The sequence below is a fragment of the Hemiscyllium ocellatum genome, chromosome 6, assembly GCF_020745735.1.
Source record: "Hemiscyllium ocellatum isolate sHemOce1 chromosome 6, sHemOce1.pat.X.cur, whole genome shotgun sequence".
NCBI lineage: Eukaryota > Metazoa > Chordata > Chondrichthyes > Orectolobiformes > Hemiscylliidae > Hemiscyllium > Hemiscyllium ocellatum.
In genome coordinates, this window is record NC_083406.1 from 4,890,153 (window position 1) to 4,906,141 (window position 15,989).

The 15,989-nt window shown below is 43.7% G+C and overlaps 1 protein-coding gene across 2 annotated transcripts in view; it reads right to left on the bottom strand.

The window, feature by feature from the left end:
* The window catches only part of LOC132816350 (protocadherin-17-like), a 126,100-nt gene extending 110,597 nt beyond the window's left edge, over nt 1-15,503 (bottom strand). For both annotated transcript variants that reach the window (XM_060825803.1, XM_060825804.1), the window contains exon 1: nt 12,951-15,503. In XM_060825803.1, the coding sequence (XP_060681786.1) occupies nt 12,951-15,437 (2,487 nt within the window). In that variant the 5' untranslated portion in view covers nt 15,438-15,503. The remainder of the gene's footprint in view (nt 1-12,950) is intronic.
* Between the last annotated feature and the right edge of the window lie 486 nt (nt 15,504-15,989).

Sequence of the window (15,989 nt, forward strand, 5' to 3'; positions counted from 1 at the left end):
CCAGGTACCAGTATGTTAGACTGTCAGAATTTGTGCAATACAGAAATACAAGAGAACATTAAAGCCCAACATTGCCAAAATAAGGCTGAATTATATTCAATTAGAATAGATTTTTTGTTTCATCAGTTCTTTATGATTTGGAGAAAAGCATGATTTATGTAGTAACAAAGTTGTAAATGCCGCATTTCTGAATGAGCTGAATTAAATAAAATTAAATAGATTTGCAAGAGAACAAAATAAAAACGACCATTTTCAAATAGCTCACTTGCTTAAATGTACAGAAACTTGCACACTACAAGAACTTCATTTGTGTACATTTCGGTAGGCACTGTCATTAGTCAAAATGAATGGTTGCTCTGGACACTGAATTATGTTTAGATGCAGCATCCTTGTCAATGCTAAATCTTGCCACTATTTCAGTAAATATCAAAATCCAACTTTCAACTGCTGTTGGAGGATTATTTTGTTGTTGCTTGGCACATTTAATTACCAGCAGCAAACTAATTTGCCAATGTATTGCCACACTTAGACAGTAATTCTTCCTTATTTCAATATTCTCCACCACAAATAATTAAAAAGGTGAGTCATGTCAAAAATTCCTCTGAATTGAACATCAATGACCAGGTTTTGCAGATTACTCAGTGAGTAATTCAAAATGTCTGGAATTAAACAGACACAAGCGCGTGAATGTGCTTTGAAACTGAAGAGCCACTGGGTAGGATATATAAGCTGAAAGAATTTTTATCAGTGTATACGCAAGAACTATCGAGCAGTCAATTTAGTCAATGTTAGTGCTTAAAAGGAAAATAAAATGACATAACTTACCTCTACACTGATTTCAAGACATGCCTATAAACACCCTTTGCCCTTACAACACAGAACAAGATAACACGGACATAGGAAAAGGAGTAGGCCATTCCACCTGTTTATCCTGTTCTGCATTCAAACTGGTCACGAGGGGTCATAACTACAAATTGAGGGGTGATAGATTTGAGACAGATGTCAGAGGCAGATTCTTTACTCAGCGAGTTGTAAGGGCATGGAATGCCTTGCCTGCCAATATAGTTAACTCAACCACATTAGGGAGATTTAAACAATCCTTGGATAAGCACATGGATGATGATGGGATAGTGTAGGGGGATGAGCTTAGAATAGTTCACAGGTCAGCACGACATAGAGGGCCAATGGGCCTGTTCTGTGCTGTATTGTTCTATGTTCTATATATAATTGATCACTTAACTCAATTCCACCTTCCCATTATTTATAATTCTCTCAAGAGATGCGGGCATTGCCTGCTTGCTAGCATTTATTGCCAGTCCCTTGGGAAGTTGATGGTGATCTGCTCAGTCCACGTGCTATAGGTAGATTCACAAGCTCTTAGGGAAAGAATTCAAGGATTTTGATCCAGCGATATGGAAGGAAGAACGATATATTTCCAAGTCAGGATGGTGAGTGGCTTGCTGGTGATGGTATTCCTATGTATCTGCAACCCTTGTTCTCGAGATGGAAGTGGTTATGAGAATGGAAGATGCTATCTAAGGATCTTTGATGAATTTCAGCAGTGCACCTTGTAGATAGTACACACTGCTGCTACTGAATGTTGGCGGAGGAGGAATTGGATGCTTGCGGATGTGGTGCAATCAAGTGGGCTTTTTACCTTCAATGGTGTCAAGCTTCTTTAGTATTGTTGAAGCTGTATTTATCTGGTAACTAGGGAGTATTCCATCACATTCCTGGCTTATGCCATGTAGATGATGGACATCTTTGGGAAATCATGACGTCAGTTAATCACTGCAATATTCCCAGTCTCTGACCTGCAATTGTAGACACTGTATTTATGTGGTAAGTCCAGTTGAGTGTCTGATCAACGGTAACCCACATAGTGTTAATAGTGGAGGACTCAGTGTTGGTAAAGGGGTAGTGGCGAGATTGTCTTTTACTGGAGATAGATAATGTCTGGCATTTGTGTGGCATATATGTCTGTTGCCACATGTCAGCCCAAGTCTGGATATTGTTCCGGTACTGCTTCAGTATCTGAGGAGTTATGAATGATGCTGCATATTCTGCAAACATCAGTGAACATCCTGACTTGTGACCTTATGGTGGAGGGAATGTCATTGATAAGGCAGCTCAAGCTTGTTGGTCCTAGGACATGTCCCTGAGAAACCCCTGCAGATATGTCCTGGAGCTAAGATGACTGCCGTCTAACAAACACAACTATCTTCTTGTGTGCCAGGTATGACTCTAACCAGTTGTGATTTTGTCCCCAGTATCCATTAACACCAGTTTTGCTTGGGGTTCTTGATGCTACACTCGATCAAATGCAGCCTTGATGTCAAGGCTCTTTTACCGCACCTCTGGAATTCAGCTGTTTTGTCCATGTTTGAAATAAGGCTGTAATGAGGTCGGGAGCTGTGTGACTCAGGCATAACTCAAACTGGGCATTAGTGAGCAGATTATTGCTGAGTGGATGGTGCTTGATAGCAATACTGACGTGTCCTTCAATCAACTTTACTGATTATCAAAAGTAGGCTGATTGATAATTGGCCGAGTTGGATTTGTCCTGCTTTTTGTGTATAGGACATAACCAAGCAGTTTTTCACATTGTCAGGTAGATGCCAGTGTTATTTTTGCACTGGAACAACTTGGCTAAAGGAGCGGCAAATTCTAGAATATTAGACTTCAGTACTATTGCCAGAATGTAGTCAGGATCCGTAGCCTTTGATATATCCAGTACCTCTAATTCTTTCCTGATACCACATGGAGTAAATCAAATTGGCTAAAGACTGGCACCTGTGATACTATGGACCATCAGAGGAAGCCAAGATAGATCTTCCATTCAGCATTTCTTGGTGAAGATTGTTGTGAATTTTTCAGCCTTATCGTTTGCGCTGATATGCTAGGCTAATTCATCATTGAGAATGGGGATATTGGTGGAGCGTCCTCCTCCAGTGTATCTAAACAATATTCAGGATGGTGCCAACAACAGGCGACTCTTTGCGAGTTCTCGACAGCATAACTTATTCTCACATTTCTTACAATTGTTAAACACCCTATGTTCTGTATGACCTTATATGCTATGATCTGCCTATGTTGCTTGCAAAATGAAACTTGTCACTGTACTTAGGTACATGTGACAACAACAAAATGATTTCATTGTCTAAGCTATTGCTTTTGAGTAGGGATATGCCACTTAATCAAGTGATAAGAATTCATGGTGCCTGGAGTCAATGTTGAGGACTCCCAGGGTAACTCCTTCCCAACTGTATAACAAGGCGCTTCCACCTCTGCTGTGTCTGTCCTGCCAGTGGGACAGGACATATTCAGGGATGGTGACAGTGGTGTCTCAGACATTGTGTCTAAGGTATGATTCCATGAATCTGACTATGTCAGGCTGTTGCTTGACCAGTCTGTTAGTCAGGTCTCCCAATGCTGGCACCAACCTCCAGATGTTAGTCAGGAGGACTTTGCAGGGATGTCAGGGCTGTTCTGAAGCCTAGGTCGATATCAGGTGGTCCATCCAATTTCATTACTTTGAGACTCCATCATGACTGTTACAACTGATTGGCTTGCTCGGCTATTTTGGATAGCAGTTAAGAGTGAACCACATTGTTGCGGCTCTGGAGTCACATGTAGGCCAGACCAGGTAAGGATGGCAGTTTCCTTCCTGAAAGGATATTAGTGACCAGATGCATTTTCTGTCAATCAACAACATTTTCATGGTCGTTATCCATGATATTCTTAATTCCAGACAATTTTAATTAATTCAAATTCTGCCATCTGCTGTAACGGTATTCAATAGAACAACAGCTATGTTTCTCAACTAACAGTTTAGTAATAATATCACCAGGCCATTGCCTCGCTCTCAAATCCATATCCTTTATTCCCCCTACCCTTTGTCGTCATTAAAACTTTACTGACTTCTGTCTTGAACATGCTCAATGACAGAGTTACAAAACCCTCTGGGTTAAAGAATTCCAAAGATTCACATACTCTCAATTAAGAAATTCCTCCTAATTCCACTCTTAAGTAGCCTACTCCTTATTTTGAGACTAAGTCCCTCAGTTCTCAACTCACCTGCCAGCTGAAACACCTGACCTACACATACCATGTCATTTCAAATTTTGTGAATTCTTCCTCATTCTTCACAGTTTTCAACTCAAAACAGACACAGGATCTTCAATTTCTCCTCATAAAACCACCTTCTCAGGATTAGTCTGGTGACCATTTGTTGCACTCCCTCCATGGCAAGTGTATCTTTCTATTGATACTAAGAGCAAAACTACACACAGTTCGATGTGGGGTCTCATCAAGGCCCTATTTAGTGGCAGCAAGACATCTTTACTCTAGTAATCAAATCTCTTTGCAGTGCAGAAAATATACTACTTAGTTTCCTAATTGCTAGCTGCACCCACAGCCTGGCTTTTAGTAACTTGTCCCTTTGATAGCCACAGCTGATTCACGTTTCTTGTTGGTTTTTTATGTCAGATTATAGACAACCACGTTTAATTGAAATCGCAAGCAATGCTGCTTCTTCATCAGGTGAACTGCACTTCACTTGACAAAAGAGCAGTGCTCCAAAAGCTTGTGATTACAAATAAACCTATTAGGACCTGGTGTCGACTTCTGACTTTGTTCACCACAGTCCAATACCGGAACCCCCACAACATGGTTTTTTGTGAGGCTGAAGAATGTACATTTGTTAAAAACTACCAAATAGCTCTTTAAAGACCAAACATTGCTTGTCTACTGACAAATCTTTTTTGTGCATTTTCGCAGCCCACCATAGCCAATCTGTGTCTTATACTTAATAGTTTAATTGCAAAATTTTGAGGATTTGGCAATCTAAGACAGAGAATTCTTGATAAAATCAGCATGTCTGGCAACATCTGTGGAGACAGAAACAGTCTTATTCAGGACTGAACATTTTTGAAAAATTATTTTTATATTGTTTTGACAATGATAAGGAGGAGTAAGGGGACAAATGGTGTAGAGTTCCAGTGTAAAAAAACAATGTGGGAGTTATTAATGGTGGTGTAAGACAAAAAGAGATGCAACATGCAATAGGTGTAAATTAGGATGTGAAAGAGAGAGAATAGGTCCTCTCTACAAAGAGCAAAGTAAATAAGACACACACAAGACATGGCTGCGACAGGGAGATGTGTTGGCGGGGGAGTCACCAGTTGAGGGAAAAAAGAGGTCATGTTGGAAGCTGCCAGTGAAAGGTGGCATCATCAGAACAGATGTGGCAGAGATGGAAAAACTGGGAGATTGGACTGGAATCCTTGCGAGAAGAAGGGTGAAGAGGTGCAGTCAATCTTCAGTTTCTTTTGCTAGATTTAAGACATTAGTTTCAGAATAAAGGATATCACTTTCAGTCCATCAATTCTCAACTAGTCCAATCCCTAATACTGCTCCAGAAACCAATCTCATCTATACACCAGGAATTCATCCTCCATAATATGCTGGTTAAGCTTACCATGTCTACATGTAAACTATTACTATATTATTCATGTTACACACATCTCCAATATCCTGATTTTTGGATTCATTGATAATCTGCTTGCCAAGCTAGTGGGCTTGTAAGCAGATATTTTGACCCCTTTCTAGGTGACACAGGAAGCAACACAGTACTGATGATGTCACCTAGAAAGAGGATGAAATATCTGCCAACAGACCTATTAGCTCGGTGAGCCGATCAACAACGAAACAAACCAGTTCCCAGACTACAGATCTTCACAAAAACTTTAAATCCTGATTTTTATTATGACCAATATCACCAATCCCAGATAATGGCTTACAGACATCTCCAACCAATGATTTCTGCCCCTTGGTATCTCTTAACTCCATCCAAACTGGTTCTAGATCTTGATTCTTCAATCCAAGATTCTCTTTCCCTCATGTATTGATCACATCTCTTATTCAAAGCATGAAGTGACCTCCTTTGCCCTTGTTCTTATCCTTCCTAATGACAAATATTCTTGAATATTCAGTTCCCAGTCTTGGACATCCTGTAACCACATCTTTATAACAGCAATTAAATTGTACACTTTACTTGTATTCATACCTAAGAGCCAATTTGAAACGTTTATGCAGTTTCTGTGGTTACCTCACCCTCTTAGACCTTCTTAGATGTTTGGATGTGTTCTCATGTTTCCATGCTTCAAGCTTACTACATCCATGTTGATACAGAAATTTATATAAATATTGTGTTTTATTGGGTATTAATGTCTGGTTGAAGATTTGTAGCTTAATCACATTCAGCCAGGTAAAGTAAAAATACTTCTAACATGCCAACATTAATATATTTTCATTGTCACAACCATGTTGTATCTGATGGAAAATCAAATTTTCCTTTCTTACAAGCATTTGAAAGTTGAAACTATGCAGCACAGATATGATAAGATCCCACACCAAACACCCTTAAATTTGCTTCTGAAAACTTTAAATGAAAACAACACATATAAATATATGAACAAACGGGTTAGGATACTTTTGACCATTCCTAGTGGGGTTGCAGTGAACTACCTTTGAGCATTGCTACAGAGGTCTAAATTTGAGTCTGAACTGAGACCAATCAAATAAATTCTTTGAATGACGTTAACAAGCTGTTATTAAACCAATATGAACAGTTAGAGCTCACACCTGCTGGGAATAGTTCAAAAGCACAAAGCTGCCAAAGAATCTGCAATAAATTTATAATCTGACTATGAGGAATCCTGTGGATTAATTGTGTGATAAACTAAACAAGTCATGTTGGTACAGCATCTTCTGAGATTAAGGTTAAGGTGGATTTTTGGGAGCAAGTGGATGGGCCTTGTTTCTGCATGAAAAAGATAAGTGAGGGAAAGAAATTTAGTTCCTGGGCCAACATTTTCCACCTTGAGGCGACAAAATTTCCCACGCTAATTTGAAAGGAAAGTATGAATAATTAGGCTGATTACTTCTCTTTTATGAAAAAAATTGTTTTAACAGACTATTTTAAATTTCATTCAAGAGATTTGGACATTGCTGAGGTCCATCTAGTGTTGAACTCCAAGATTTTGCCCCTGTTAAAATGAAGAAATGGCAGTATAGTTCCAAGTTAGGATGATGTGTAACTTGAGGGGGAAGTTGCAGGTGATACTGCTCTGATGCTCTTGTCCTTCTTGATCAGAGATGTTGCAGGTTTGGAAGGAGTATTTGAAGGGACATTGGTGATTTGCTGCAGTGCACTTTGTTTATTGTGCACATTGCTACCAATTTGCATTAGTGATGGAGAGAATAAATGTTTAAGGTGCTGGATGGGCTGCCAATCCAGCAGACTGTCTTGTCTTGGACAGTGTTAAGCTTCTAGAGTCTTTGTGAAGCGGCAGTTCTGAATGTGGACGAACTTTGGGGAGTTGAGTGTTAAATTATCCATTGCATATTCCAACCCTCCGATTTGTGTGTATTGTCACAGCATTCACATGGCTAGACCAGTTAGATTTCTGTCAATGGTAGTCTGCAGGATGTTTATGCTAAGGTTACTGAATGTCAAATGTAAATCACTAGATTCTGTCTTACTGGAGTTAGTCATTGACAGATAGTTGTGCACATTTCAGCTCAAGCTTGGATGTTGTCCAGGTCTTCCTGCATATGGACATGGATTGCTTCACTACGTGAGGAGTCAAGAATGATGTTGAACATTATGCAATCTTTACAGAACATCTCCACTGCTGATGTCTGTTTTTGGGGAGGGGGGGGAGTGGAATGGTAGTTGATGAAGCAGTTGAAGCTTGTTGGCCTGGGGACACTAGCTTGACAAACATCAGCAGGTATGCCCTGAGACTGAAATAACTGACTTCCAACAATGTCCATCTTCCTCTGCATTAAGTATGACTTCCTATGCATTAGGCATGACATTAGGTATTAGATCATCCTCTGCATTAGGTATGACATTGAGGTAGTATTTGACTGAATTTGGCATCAAGAAACACATGCAAAATTGAAATAAATGGAAATCAGGGTGTTTTATTTCAATTTTGCATGTGATTCTTGATGCCAAACTCAGTCAAATGCTACCTCAATGTCATGGGCAGTCACTCTCACCTTACTTCTGGAGTTCAGCTCTTTGGTTCACATTTGGATCAAGACTGTAATGGGGTCAGGAGCTTTGAGGCCCTGGTGGAACTCAAACTAAGCATCAGTGAGCAGGTTACTGCTGTGCAAGTGCTACTTGATATCATGGTTGATGACAGTGATGAACTGCTCGAGATACTAAGATAATGTGTGTAACCCTAACAGAACATTCTGCAGATTTATCCCAGCAACATTAGCTACTGAAGCAAAAACAATTTAAATGCCAATTAAAATCATTGAACTGTTAGGTCAGTGTGTTGAAACATAGGTTAGCAAATGCATTGCTGTGCACACCCATTCACAAGAGGACATCATAAGTTACAAGAAGCTAAAACGAGTATGTTAAAGTGGAATGTGATATAGAATGACAATAACATGCATTTACATAGTACCACACATGTAATGAAAGTAAAGACACTTCAAAAATATATAATTAGGAAAAGATGGTGTCAAATCAAAGAATAATTAAAACAGCAGTGGTAGATTTCAGAATTACTTCCAATGAGGTGAAAAAGGGTATCAAGTTTGGGGCTTAGACCTCTGAAGGGAAGACAAAAAATGCAAGTGGGTGTAGAAAGTCAAGAGTGCACAATGCTGTGCACTGACAGAGAAGTTTCTCACTGACCGGAGATGGGGTGTCTCACATTTACTAAGAAGTCGGTTGCTTACATGGAATTGCCATTGACAAGTATTGTGTATTTCACGCTGACAGGTCTATCACTTCGACTCTCGCTGAGTGGCTGAGGCTAAACTAAGTGGATAGCCTCACTTGAAAAACAGGGGGGTCATAACAACTTGCCTTGATGGGTGGAAGTCTTTCTCATTAGCAGAGGGGAGTTCAAACTGACCGGAAGAATCTCAAATGCCTGAGGTGTGTTTCAGTGGCCTAGAGCTCAGACTGATTAGGGCTCTCATATTGATTGCAGGTCTCTCATTCACTGGTGACTCACAGTAAAGGGTCAATTTCATAGTGAATAGGGTAACCTCACAATGACCAGGTACACAAAGCCTTTAAGGAATCTCACCTGCTCGGAAGTTTCACAATGATGCAACAGTTTCATTCTTACAAAAGGATCTTTCACTACGGAATGGTCTCTGACTGGGAGTTGAGTGTTAAGGGTCCCAAAGACACTCAAAGGTCTCTGAGTAATGAGTAAGGGTGTCTCACTTAATGAAGTCTGTCTCATACCAATGTTTGATATCTTAAAATGGTAGTGGGGATCTAACATTGAGTAGGGGTCAGTGTTCCAGACTGATTTTGAAGATACATACTGACTTGATAGGTGTCTCACATTGACTGGAGAAATGGTCATTGATTCTTGGTATGGAAGCTCATGGGAGCTTAAGTAGTCTTACACTGACTGAGGCATTCACGGTGACTTGGGTAGCAATAATTAACAGTGGGGACAAGGTTTGAAACTCTTAATGGAGATGAGACTTCAAGTTGCCTCTCTGAGCTTTACTCTCGTGTTGGTTTAAGCACTCGAGTTAACCTGGCCACTTTTGCTGCAAAAAAGGAAACATGCCAAAACATACATGGCAATATAACTAATTTTTTACCCAGTCATAGGATCTTATGAAGATATTTTTTGATAAATTAATATGATAAGATTCATGTTGGAGATATATCAAGAAACATCATGCACAGACAGGCACTGTCATATTATGCATAATACATTCACCTTGGTTTCGGAAAGAAGAGAAGATTAGCATTCTATATTCAGATCATATGTTTTCAATATCTGCAAACTGAATAAGGTAAACATAGATACACATTATATTGTCACATATCAGTTTGCTACCAAACACAACAAAGGCACCACAATTAAATGGTGCTTACAACACATTCACCAGTGTTTAATTTGAAATGTTGAACAGAAATTAACTTCTGTATCTCACCTACACTATTATAGACTAAATATGAAAGACTTAGCAAATGACAGCTGTGCTGGATTTATCTGATTAATCTATTTCTGATACACGTTTACAGGTGGCCTCTTGGATATATGTATTCAGTTTTGTCAATTATACACTTTCCATTAAATTAATTGATTTCACCTGAGCTGTTATTTGATTGAAGCAGATCTTGTGCCCTTTACTTTCCTTATTTGATTTCGTATTGCACTGAGTTTGTCCAAAATAAAAATGATGCTTTTCTGTTATAAATAAAACTTCTACAAGTCACAAGTTATCGTGATATTTATTCTGCTTTTTCTATCACCAAACCTACAGTGAAAATATTCAATTATTCCTGGCAAGAGTACCATTATCTGTGTGTATGCTGAATGTACTGCTGAAACGTGATGTTGATTTGGCAGAACTGTGTTCAGTATGATCATGGATTTACGAGGAAGCAATGAGAAATATATGATCATTCTAAATTGCACCAACCAGCTATAGACAATGCAACAGTTCTAAACTTTTGTATTCGCTAAGTATCTCGCAACCTCAGTTATCAATTGTAAACTTGTAAAACTATACATCAACTATTTGTATGAGTGTGTTTTTTATGTATTGATTATGTAAATCCATTCATTAACTTTTTAAAATAGGTATAACTATTCTTCTATATAATCAAATAATTGTCTCATTGCTGCCAGTGGGACTATGGTTCAGTGTAAATTGACTGCTGCTAGATCTGCATTGCACAAGTGACTGCATTTCAAAAAGTGCTTCATTGACTCCACAGTGCTTTGGGAGATCCTAATATTGTACAAGATACTATATAAATGCAGATGTGGCTATTTGTAATGGTTTGCTATGCCATTTTCATTCCTCACATAATTACTGAAAATGCTTTATGTAGCAATTCAGAAATTGATTTATCATTGAGAGATTTAAACTTTGTAAAACAGTCTAATTCAATCACTTGAATAGGTGAAAGTACATGAGAGTGTCCTACACGTAAATCTAAAGGATACTGACTTCAAGGTAAATTTGTTCATGTGATAATAATTTAGGCTACCAGCAAATCCTATTTTTAAAAAAGTCTTGGCATGTGATAGTAACAGGATATTCCACAACTAATTTCTCCATTCACCGACAGAAAGGTATCAGAGAATCACTGTGCAACAATAATCAAGGCATTCTGGACTTAGAATGGAAAGTTGATCTATTTTTCAATGTGAAAATCTTAAGACTTGTTCTTACTCACAAGCCATATTGCACAAAATGAGAATATTTCTGTAAATTAAACTGAGATCACATGCAATCATTTAGCTCTTCCAAGGAGACATTTCAATCAACCAACCACATTTACTGGACGATAACTTTCACCTTTTCAGAATAATCAACATCACCATTTGCAGTTACGTTTCTATTGTCAATTGACAAGTGCAAACAACTTTCAGTGAGAAGTGTAATTATGAGTAGCAGTGAAAGGGATTGCAAAGTTGCTAAATTACTGTAAAACCCCAAGTAGTTCACCTCAAGTCCTGTAAGGAGGAAAAACAGCCGCCTGTATCCAGTATAGCATGTATGTCAATCCAGTCCCACACCAATGAAGTTGGCTCTCAACTGCAATTTAAAGTAGCAAACAAGCCAACAGAACCACTAACCTACCAGAAGAAATTGGCATTGAGAATAAACACCGCCTTGCGACTAATGCTTGGGTTCCAGAGGTTATAATATAAAAGGTGGTGGAATTCACCACTTGAGTGTTTTAAAATGTTAGATGTCACAGGTAGCCATTGAAATCTGGCTGAACCACATACAAGAATAAATAAGTATTAGAAACATTTTGCTGTGCTAAATATAACAGCATAAACATCACATTTGCTCTCATTTATTACTGATACACTCAGGTAATGTTCCTTTGTGATAATCAAAACGTTTTAAAGTAGTGACCACGGTTTAAGCTTTTCTAAAGTAAATTTGTGCGATGCAGATGTCCAAATTATTACAAAATTAAATGCTTGATTGTAGCAAAAGAAAATATCACTGTTTTGAAAAGTTAATGCCATTTATTCGTATTTAAAATGAGGCATAATTTTGGTGTGTTTTCTCCCCACAATCTATATTAAGCATTGTTGCCTTGCATTCCTTCAATGAAACCATAAAAAGTTCTGTGGATTACATCCACAGATACATTTCCTCTGAAAAAAAATCAATGTGATTCAAAGTCAAACAATAAAATCAAAGTCTGTTCAGTTTTAAGGTTGACTTGTGGAAGTGTTTTTTTGTTTCGTTAGCAACAACAGAACAGACATACTCGAGTGCATTTAGCAATCAAGGAAATAAAAAGAAAATTTGGACTCGTGCTTATGTGGGATCCTTACATTCCCCCGGTCCAGAATTTCATGGGTCCAATTTCTACCTTACACAATACGACTTTAGTCATTAACCCCGATGCAGATCAATAACGGAGTCAATACATTCACACGAGGGAACGCGTTATATTATGAAAGTATTGACTCATGATCGATATTAAGTGCACAGAACTCTATGTCCAAGCCTTAAAGACGCATGGCACAATGTGGTCAATAACTTTCCAAAAGCAACAGGTCTAACGCAACGAAAGCATGAATGACACTAGAGTTGTGAAAACAAGAAGTGCCGGGGATCACTGTGGGTCAGGCAGCATCCATAGTGAGAGAGCAAGTTAACGTTGGGAGTAATTGATTCCCCCTGGATGCTGCCTGATCCGAGTCTAGGATTGGAAACGTCAGTCTGCTCTCTCCATGGATGCTGCCCGACCCGCTGTGATCTCCAGCATTTACTGAACAGCAACAAATGCTGGAGATCACAGCGGAGATCTCCGGCGTCGGCTGCTTTCGGTCCAGATCCCAGCATGTGCCAGCCACCTTTGCTCGTACTAGGTAGGGTGCTGCCGCCCTGAACGTGCGTTTTACCTGAATCAGTGACATTCTCGTCGAGGTCCCGTCGCTCGGGTTGGAACCCTGTCCGGAGAAAGTGTGACAGAGCCCATGGCCCTGGGGGACGGTCAGGTTGTTGGAGGTGGGCTTCAGGTACATGACTTCCGAGCGGGGGGAGCTGAGAGGCAGGCGGGTCTGGTAATCGAAATAAACGGGAGAAGAGGCCAGCGAGGGGCTGCTCACCACGTTCATGGCATCCCTCTCCTCGACTTCGCTCTGCACCAACATGATGTCGTTCTTGCTGATCTTCTTCTTCTTGCTGCCCTTGCCCCCCAGGTGAGGGTGCGAGTACTCGGCGATGCGGCAGTTGTAGGTGCGGATCTCCTTGTTCTCCCTGCGGCACTTGACCGCGATGGTGACCATCGAGGCCAGCAGGATGACCGAGATGGAGCTCAGGGTGACGATCAGCGGCAGCGACATGTCCCAGGGCCGCTGCTGCCGCCGCAGCCGGTGCTCGTCGTCGGGCGCCGCGCCCAGGTAGGCGACGATCACCAGGCGGGCGACCGCCGACAGGGACGGCTTGCCGTGGTCGCTGACCCGCACGACCAGCTCGGCGCTGGCGGCCTGCTCGTCCCAGGCGGCCTGGGCGGTGCGGATCTCGCCGCTGCTGGGGTCCATGTCGAACAGGTGCCGCTCGTTGCCCTCGGCGATCTCGTAGGAGAGGCGGCCGCTCTCGCCGTAGTCGCTGTCGACGGCCCGAACGGTCGCGACGACGTAGCCGAGGCCGGCGTTGCGGGGCACGTGGATCTCGGCGGTGTCGTTCTGCAGCACGGGCAGCACGATGACCGGCGCGTTGTCGTTGACGTCCAGCACGGTGACCCTGACCGTGGCGTTACTCTCGAGCGGCGGCGAGCCCGAGTCCTTGGCCTGCACCTTGAACTCGAACGACTTGGTGCGCTCGTAGTTGAAGGAGCGGAGCGCGTAGATGGCGCCGTTGGACGGGTTAACGGACACGTAGGTGTAGACGGAGACGTCGCCGACCCGCGACGGCACGATGGAGTAGGAGACGGTGCCGTTCTGGCCCAGGTCCGGGTCGTGGGCCAGCACCGAGCCCAGGTACTCGCCCGGGATGTTGTTCTCGGGCACCTGCAGCACGTACACCGGCTTGGTGAAGCGCGGCGCGTTGTCGTTCTCGTCCGCCACCCGCACGGTGAAGGAGCGGCTGGCGTTGAGCGGCGGGCTGCCGTTGTCGCGCGCCACGATGGTCAGGTTGTAGAGCTCGGCCAGCTCGCGGTCGAGCGGCCGCTCGGTCAGCACCGTGTAGAAGTTGTCGTAGTTCTCCTCCAGGCGGAACGGCGCCGAGTTGGCGCCCAGCACGCGGCACTGCAGCTGGCCGTTGCGGCCGAAGTCGCGGTCGGTCACCTTGACCAGGGCGATGACGGTGCCCGGCGGCGCGGCCTCGCTCACCGGGCCCTGGTGGACCGACACGAAGCTGACGGCGGGCGCGTTGTCGTTGACGTCGAGCAGGCGGACGGAGACCTTGCAGTGGGCCGGGATGGAGTTCGGGCCCAGGTCGCGGGCCTGCACGTCGATCTCGTAGATGCTGCTCTCCTCGTAGTCGAGCGGCGAGCGCAGCCGGAGCGCGCCGGTGCGCGGCTCGATGGAGAAGAGCTCGCGCACGCGCGCGCTCACGTACGGGCTGAAGGAGTAGAGCACCTCGCCGTTGCTGCCCTCATCCGGGTCACTGGCGTTGACCCGCGCCAGCACGGTTCCCGCCGGCGTGTCCTCGCTCACCTCCACCGTCAGGCTCGGCTCCTCGAACGCCGGGCTGTTGTCGTTGGTGTCCACCACCTCGAGGCGGACCTGCACCGTGCCCGACTTGGGCGGCTCGCCGCCGTCCAGCGCCGTCAGCTGCAGCACGTGGCGCGGCTGCTGCTCGCGGTCGAGCGGCCGCTGGATCACCAGCTCGGGGAACTTGGTGCCGTCGCCGCGGGACTTGACCTCCAGGCCGAAGGGCCCGCTGCCCGGCCCGCTCAGCTCGTAGCCCTGCAGGCCGAAGGGGCCCGCGTCCGGGTCGCGCGCGCTGGCCAGCGGGATGCGCGTGCCCGGCGCCGCGTTCTCCGGGATCTCCACCTCGATGCGCTCGCTCGCGAAGCTCGGCGCGTTGTCGTTGATGTCCACGATCTCCACCTTGATCATGCAGAGCACCTTGTCGTTGGCGAACACCTCCAGCGAGACCAGGCACTTGGGCGCCCGCTTGCACACCGCCTCCCGGTCGATCCGCTGCTTGGTGTACAGCAAGCCGCTCTCCCGGTCCACGTCCAGCAGGTGCGGCGCCGAGTTCTCCAGCACCCGAAAGTTCGCCTTCCGCTGCTCGGGGCTGCTGCTCGCCAGCCGCGCATCCTTGGCGATGTTCCCGATCACCGTCCCGGGTCCCTGCTCCTCCAGGATCGTGTATTTCAGATTCTTCAAGGTCAGCGCTCCAGTCCACAATAAGGCAAAAATTACAGTGTGCAGGTACATTCCCAGAACTTGTCCCTTTCCTCCTGCCCCCCTCCTTTCACTGTTTATTTTTTTCTCTCTCCCTCTTCCCCCACCACCCCTCACTTTCTTTTGTTATTTTATATATTCCCCCCCCCTCCCACCTCTCAGTCCCAGGGCGTTAAACCTGTTGATTAACAGCTCGCAAAACAAACAAGCATGCAGCAGCGTCGATAGACCTCACTCCAAGAATCATTTCCAATTGTTATTGAGTTTGACCACAAGAGCAAAGTCTCTGGTCACCATCTTGCATTATAAATCCTTCAGAGGTGGGGAGGACGAGGAAGGTGGGGTATATTGATAATCTTGCTGAACACTTTTTTTCCACCCCCCGTCTTCTCTCTGCCACCCAGCGATCTGGCTTTTCTTTAGAAACTGCACACAAGGTACAAAATCTTCTCTTCCCCCGTTTATTCCCCTTTCTCTCTCTCTCTCCCCCCTGCCTTTTCGCCCTCAAGTGAAATCCGCAAACCGCGGCGCCGCCGATGTTCCACTTTCAATGCTTGCGATGTGTTCCTTCCAATTTCATGAGAT